General features: G+C 67.6%; 1 protein-coding gene across 1 annotated transcript in view; it reads right to left on the bottom strand.

The window, feature by feature from the left end:
* Positions 1–22: 22 nt before the first annotated feature.
* Positions 23–7229, bottom strand: part of TFAP4 (transcription factor AP-4 (activating enhancer binding protein 4)) — an 8535-nt gene continuing 1328 nt past the window's right edge. Inside the window, exons 2-7 of the mRNA XM_004692152.2 lie at positions 3061–3226; positions 2884–2982; positions 2365–2535; positions 1768–1908; positions 1408–1563; positions 23–859 (exon numbers count right to left, since the gene is read on the bottom strand). Coding sequence (XP_004692209.1) covers positions 665–859; positions 1408–1563; positions 1768–1908; positions 2365–2535; positions 2884–2982; positions 3061–3226 — 928 coding nt within the window. The 3' untranslated portion in view covers positions 23–664. The remainder of the gene's footprint in view (positions 860–1407; positions 1564–1767; positions 1909–2364; positions 2536–2883; positions 2983–3060; positions 3227–7229) is intronic.

Below are 7229 nucleotides of genomic sequence, written 5' to 3'. Positions count from 1 at the left end.
AAAAAAAACCAAAGTAACAAAACCAAAACCAAAACAAAAAAGAAACCAACAACAAAACAAAAGAGAGACAAAGACAGTTTGGGGTGGAAGTTGGGAAACCTGGAGGGCGAGGTGGGGGCCGGGTGGGGCGGGCCTTGGGGCCTGGCGCTGACCCGGCGGGGAGGAAGGTGGGCAGCAGCAACCCCCAACCGGAAGCAGCGGACGGGCCAGAGATCCCCCACCCAGCCAGACCCTCCACCCATTAAGTGCTCGCAGAGAAAGGAGGAACCAGAGGGGAAGGAGAGTTCAAACTGCAGGCCTCAGGGCGACGGCGCAGCTGCCTTGGGGCTGTGAATTCTCCCTGTTCTTAAAAACACGTCTCCATGAAAATAACGATTTTTGGCAGAGAGAAGCCGGGCACCCGTGTCGGCTCCCCCAGTCTGGGGTCCGAGGCCCAGCCCAGGCGTCCGTGCCCCTGCGCACTGCACTCTGTGCCACCCCAGCCCCCCCGCCTCGGCAGGGGCGTCCATCAAAGGTCGATTTACAGTATTGAAAAAGAGGTCATAAAAGAGACCCAAATGTCGTCATCATTTTGTAAAAATTCCTCACTCGTTCGCCCGCACTCCTCCCTGGTGCTGCCCCGGCCCCCTCCAGCCCCCAGAAGGGAGAGGAGGGCTGGGGGTGGTCAGGGAAGCCCCCCGCTGCCCGCCAGCTCCTCCCGGCTCTGGTCCATGGCGTCGCTGTCCGAGGCGTCCGAGTCGGAGGCGGTGTCCGAGGCGTGCGTCTCAGGGCAGCTGCGCACCGGCTTCACGATGACGGCTCTTCGCTGCTCCTCCTCCTGCTCCTGCCGGTCCTGGGTGCCCTCGATGTGCTGGATCGCCTGGGGGACAGGCTGCCGTCAGGATGCGGCCGGGGAGCCGCCGTCCCCCCAGCGCACCCCAGAAAGTCCAGCCTACAGCAGTAGGCGCCTGCCAGAGTCTGGGGACAACCAACGCGGGCGGCCACCGCGGGGCCGAGCGGCGCCCCCACCCAGACAGTGCTGCCCGTGGCGGTCACCAGCGGTCGCTGTGTCCGCCGTTCATTTCCGGGTTCCGGTCTGTCCACTCCTGCACAGGATGCCTTTGTCATTAATTTACTAGTCCCTTTGTTAAGCTTGTGTGCAACTGAAATTCTGGGGGGCTGAGGGGGTGCTTTCCCCTATTTGACCTTCTTGGGCTTTCTTGTTTTCCTGTGATAGCACGGGGTCCCCGAGAGGGCCTGGGTGCAGCAATGACCCCAGGTCTGACCCTCAGAGCTGACAACCTGGTTTCTTTCTCCTCCTCAACCTCCTGGCCCACAGCCACCTTCACCCCCACCTGGCCCTGGGGTATGGAGGCGAGAAGAAGTTCCAGGCCGACCCCAGAGAAGCCAGAGAACCTTCCTTGGTACCTGCACGATGGTGTCCAGATTTTGCCGGGACGTGGAAACAGAGTTGATGACCGAGGAGGGGCCCATGGTGACGACGTTGATGTGATGGGAGGGGGGGGGAGGCGGCGCTGGCACGATCACAGTGGGGTGGTGGGTGGGGGCTGGAGGGGGCAGGAGCTGCAAGACAGAGGCCCAGTCTCTCCACAGGCTCTGGGCGCTGCCCCTTTCCCCGGCGGAGGGCGGGGCACAGCTCCAAAACACCTCACTCCACCCAGTGCCCTGTTGGACCCAAGGGAGGGACGCCCGCCCAGAGCCCTGCGGGGCTTCTGCTCGCTGGGCGCCCGCCTGAGTGCCCGCCTGGGCGCCCGCCTGGGTGCCCACCTGGGTCCGCAGGTGCTGCTGTTCTCGCTCCAGTTTTTCCTGGTGCAGCAGCCGCACTTGCTCCTGCTGCTGCTGCAGCTGCACCTGCTGCGCGATCACCTTGAGCTTCTCGGGGTACATGTGGGCCTCCAGCGAGCGCACCTGGGGCACAGAGCCGCTCAGGGCAGCACGGGCACCCACCCACCCGCCCCACTGGGCAGGGCCGCGCCAACCTTCGAGCAGCAGGCCTCGCTCCTGCGCCCGCCCAGCAGGAGCTGCCACCCTGGCAGGGCGACCAAAGTCCTCCCACAGCCCGCGGCCGCCGCCTCACCGGCCTCTTCCCTCCCGCCGGGTCCCGCCGCCCTCAGCCTCCGAGCCTCTGCCTGAGCTGCGCCCTCTCCCTGCACCCTCTCTGCCTACTTGCCCCACGCCACCGTCATCTCCCAGAGAAGCCAGAGAGCACCCCGATGCCCTGCAGGCACACGACCCACGGCAGCTCCATTCTCGCAGAGCCCTGGACTGGTCTCCCCCGACCCCTCCCAGGCAGTGAGCCCTGAGATCGGTCTGGCTGCCCTCAGGGAGCCTCGCTCGGAGGCCCGGCCCAGCGCGGCGCCTCACCTGCTCCTCCAGCATCATGCGCACCGAGCGCTCCTTGTCCAGCTGCTGCCGCAGCTCGATCATCTCCCGCCGGAGGTCCTCCGCCTTCTCGTCCTCCCAGATGTCCGGGGAGCCGATGCCCTCGTCCTTGTCCTCAGCCCGCCGCCGCTTGGGGGACGAGCCACTCAACTCCTGGAAACCCCCGGGGGTTGGTGCGCGAGCTCCGACACCCCGACATCCCCCCGCCAGCACCCTGACTGGGAAGCGGGGCTCCGGCACTGCCGGCCCCAAAGCCGTCAAAGCGGCCCTGCGGGCCGTTCTGCGCCCCACGGACAGCCCATCGCCACAAGGGGGGCCCTGTGGGCCGGCTTCCCAGAGCAATGCCCAGGGCCCGCCAGGGCCGCTCGGGTGGGTCAGCGGAGGTCCCGCTGGGCAGGCAGGTGCCTGACCTGCAGCAGGCGGGACAGCAGGGGAGGTGGGCGCTGCAGCGGGCGGGGGGCCCCGGCTGCAGAGGGCCGGTGCAGAGTGGCTGCGGGGTACCTGGATGAAGCGCTTGAGCTGCGTGTTCTGCTGCAGGAGCCTGGTCTTCTCCTGCTCCAGCGAGAAGATGTACTCCGCCGTCTGCTGGAGAATGGCTGCCTGAGGGCAGAGGGGCGCGTCAGGGCCACGCCGGCTGCGAGCCGCCGCCTCCGGGCAGCCCGCCCAGCCCTCACCCACCTTGCTGAGCTTCTCTCCGTCTGTGTGGGGGATGAGGGTCTTGAGGGACTGGAACCCCGCGTTGATGCTCTGCATACGCCTCCGCTCGTTGCTGTTGGCGATCTCCCGCCGGATCCGCCGCTCCTGGTCTCGCTGCGTCTCAGGGGTCAGCGGGATGTTGGCAAGACTGGCGGGGGCAGGGGCATGCTCAGGCTTGGTGTCCTCCTGCCCCGCGCCCAAAGGGGCCCTGTCCTTGCAGTCCATCGCCAGAAGGCCCCGAGGGTCTCTTGCAGCCCTCTGGGGTAAAAGTGGCACCTGGGGATACCCCACACGGCAGCTCGGCGGGGGCACGGGGCAGTCCCGGGCGCGGGGTGTCAAAACCAGGCCCCGCGCCTGGCTGGCGGGTCCAGGTCGGGCGCAGACAAGCAGACACCTGCTCCCGGGACACCTCCCACGCGGCACAGCCACGTCACAGCACGGCCCAGCCGCGCTAATGCCACAGCGACCAGGCAGGTCCCCTTCGCTCCAGGCCCACCGGCGAAGCCCACCCACCTAAGAGGCCGCCACCCTGTGCCGGCAGGCCGTGGGCCAGGTCACCACAACACACGTGACTACATCTTGCAGGGACAGAGGCGGTGAGAGACGCAGTCAGGGAGGGGAGGCCGCAGGCCGAGCGGCACTGGCAGGAGGCAGAGGCGGCAGGGCCTGCAGGCCCAGTGCCCTGCTCCCCGGGGGGGCCTGTGTGTGGCCTGAGGAAGCATGCCCCCCCTGCAGCTCCCCCTGCCCTGGCCTGATGGCTTCCAGATGCTGGCTCCCGAAGAGGCCACTGGCCCCACCCAAAGCCACAGTCCTGGCTTCTTCCTGCGGGGCCCTCCTGGGGTGACCTGGTGGAGGCCTGGGCTCACAGCCCTGGTTCCATCGGTGGGGAGCCGGGGATCTGAGGGGTGCCCCGAGCCCATACCCATCGCCAGGAGGAAAGGGGTCTGCACCAGTGGAGGTGAGGCCACATCTGTACCCGCTGGAGACACGAAGGCCCCGCGGGCCCCTGCCTGCCCGTCTGTCCACCCGGCTCCCCGCAGGCGCCTCCTGGTCCTGGGCCTCAGTCTCGGCCCCAACAGAGGGCGGCGGGCTGGGAGTGGCCCCTGCCCCAGGGTGCAGGCACCTCCAGGAACCCAGGATGTCTGCACTGAAGAGGAAACCAGCACCCCACTTTACGGATGGGATTTAGGGATCGGGTGGGAACAGCTTTGCGGGGAGACAGCAGCACCTGGCTCCCCCACTCTGGGCCCAGGTGCTCTGCCGGCCGCCGCCCCTGTGGCGCCAGACGTGGCGGGCTCGACGGGGTGCGGTCAGGGACCCACAGGCTCGGCTCGCCTGCCCTTTGCAGGGGGACACACAACCGAGGCCAGGCTGCCAGACCTAGGGCGGGGGGACGCGCCGGGGGGTTCTCCTACCCGCCTGCAGTGGCAGCCCCGCTGACGGTCACACACAGGGCCCACCACCCCTGGGCTGCGGCCCAGGCCCTCCAGACACAGGCCCAGGAGGAGGAGTAAGGGTGCCTGGCTGGGTCGCACCCCACGCCCCTCCCAGCCCCGCACCTCCTAGCCAAGCAGCCACGCCCCCAGACTTCACCTGGGGTCCCCAGTCATGAAATCCTAAGTGCTCCTTTCTCCTGGGTGACCACAAATCAAGGAGACCCTAAAGGCCCGCAGAACCCTAAAAGCCCCAGCCCGGGGGGCCCCAGGGGGCACAGGTCCTGCGAGCCAGGCAGCAGGGCCTAGGCCACAGCCTCCTGCTCAGCAGCAGCCCAAAGGGCCGGGCCGGTCCCTGCGCCGCCGCATCCAGCAGTCCAGCCTCCTGGCCAGCGGCGGCGGGCGCCTCGCGCAGGGCAAGCAGCCAACCTCAGACTTGCCCTCAGGCCACGACTCCCCCGTCCACCTCCTGGGCTCCGCGAACTGGCCTCGATATCCCTGCAGGTGCCCCTGACAGCTCCTTAGACTGGCCGACTCTCGGCTGATGGGTGGGCTCCTGCCTGGCCGGGGTGCTGATTGGGGGAGTCACAACTAACCCGGGGCTCTGATTGGCGGCGAGCTGGCCAACCAGGGGCGCCTATAGAGAAAGGCTGGCCGATTGGAACTTCCAGGTGACACGAGACTGGAAAAAGTGGGGTTTTCTTCACAGGCCTGAGCGTTCTGACAGCTTTCTGAGCTGTACAGAAACAAGACGGGTTTACAGAACATTTACAGGCATGGTGAGGTCCCTCCCCTGGCCACGACGGCCACCGGGCAGGTGAAGGCGCAGGGTGACGCCACCACCTCTTGCTTCTCTCCCTCCCCAGCGGCCGGCCCAGACCGGGGGAGTGCGCGGAGGCACCTCCACAGGCCTGGGCTGGCCAGGGGCTGCCCGCTCCAGGAATAAGGCAGGGACCTGGGCAGCCGGCGGCCAGGGAACAGTCGTGGGTCCGAGCGTCGGTGCCAAGAGCAGAGCCCCAGAGAGCCCCTGGGAATAGCTCAGCACCCCAGTCAGAGGCTGGGGCACGCAGCTCTTCAAGTCCAGGCCCTGACCTCTGCCCGCTCCAGCCTCAAACTGGCCACAGAGAACTCACTTCAGGCCACCTCCAGGTCACCCCCTCACCGGTCACCCAATACGCTCCCAGGCAAGGAGGGCAGCACCCCGCACCTGGCTTCTCTCTGCGCAGGCACTGGGCAGCCGGAGCCCCGCTGCCACCCACGCCCCCACCTCAACCCCAGAATGTGCCACTCTCAGGCTGCTTCGATCAGAAACACACCCCGAGCCTACAGAGGGCCCCCTGCAGTCAGCCTGTCACTGACAAGCTGTGGAGCCCCACGAGTCACTTCGTTCTTCCATGTGTCGAACCTCAGTTTCCCCGTCTGTAAAGAGGGGTCACCGTGAAGTTTAAAAGAGATGGAGGAGGAGCGAGTGGGAAGGACCGAGAGCAGGGTGTTCCCCAGGAGGACCCGAGTGTCTCCTGGGCGCCGAGGCCTCTGGCACCAGGAGGGGAGCTCTCGGCCAGGGCAGGTCCTGGCTGCTGAGGTGTCCGCGAGCCCAGCAAGGAGCAGGCGTCCTGGACGGGTCAGAGACCCCAGGCCCTTCGAAGCCCCTCGTCGGCCCGTCCATGCAGCCAGTCCTCGCGGGGCCGCACTGTCCGGAGGCCACAGGCCACGGGTGGCAGCCGTGGGGCAAGCCCTGCTGGCAGACCTGGGGGGAGGAGCCCCGCCAAGGCCGTCAGCCAATGGAGCACGTCCACCAGCCGGAACCGCCACCCTCAAGGCCCAGCCGGACGCAGGCTCGGGCAGGGAAGGCAGAGGACAGCTCCACACCTACACCAGGGGACAGTCCCGCCACCTGGAGTGCCTGCGTGCTGGGGCACCTGGGGTCAAGGGCAGTCAGCTCAAGCCCAGGGTACTCGGCAAGGTCCAGGGTGGGCGGCCAGAGACCCCGCCGCATGGTGCCGGCCAGGGTCCGGGCCGGGGCGGCCAGAGACCCCGCCGCATGGTGCCGGCCAGAGTCCGGGCCAGGATGGCCTCTGCAGCACCTGGAGCAGCCAAACCCAGGCGGCTGCCTGGACTCCTCTGAGCACCAGCAGCGCCAGAAGGCAGAGCCCTGGGGTGGGTCAAGCCCCGGGTCACTTGCTGTAGCCACCCTCTTCCCAAGCCTGGTCCTCATGCCCACAGGAATCCACGGCATCGGAAACCGATGATTCAGACAGGAAAACAGAGCTGCGAATCCAACACATGTAAGAGCGTCAGATTTTTCCCCACGTACTACGCCAGGTCCTCCAGGGTCACTTCTGGAAGGACCAACACTGGAGCCAGCCCTGCCAGCTGAAGGCCCATCCCCCTCCCGTGCGACACTGAACTTGTCGGAGGTGACCGGGGCAAGGTGGGGCGGCACTAACCAGCACCCTCCCTCCCCCGTGAGGGCCTCAGGCTGTCCACCAGACTGGACCACACGGCCAGGGGCTCCTCCTCCCCAGTCCCTGCCCGCCAGCCGCCAGCCCGGGGCTGTGGAGCACGTGGCCCCAGTCCGGGGGAGCCATTTCGCTCCCACAGCAGCCCCGCAGAAAGGGGACAGGCGGTCCCGGACTTGGCCGCGGGAGGACGCCCACCCGCAGCGGCGGCCCGCGGCTCGTGGTCGCGGTGGAGACGCGCAGACCCTTCCCCAGCGGT

This window comes from Condylura cristata, unplaced genomic scaffold (genome assembly GCF_000260355.1).
Source record: "Condylura cristata isolate star-nosed mole 26May11 unplaced genomic scaffold, ConCri1.0 scaffold00032, whole genome shotgun sequence".
In the NCBI taxonomy this organism is placed as follows: domain Eukaryota; kingdom Metazoa; phylum Chordata; class Mammalia; order Eulipotyphla; family Talpidae; genus Condylura; species Condylura cristata.
The sequence above is the reverse complement of the archived record's forward strand: the minus strand, read 5'-3'. Positions and strand labels throughout refer to the sequence as shown.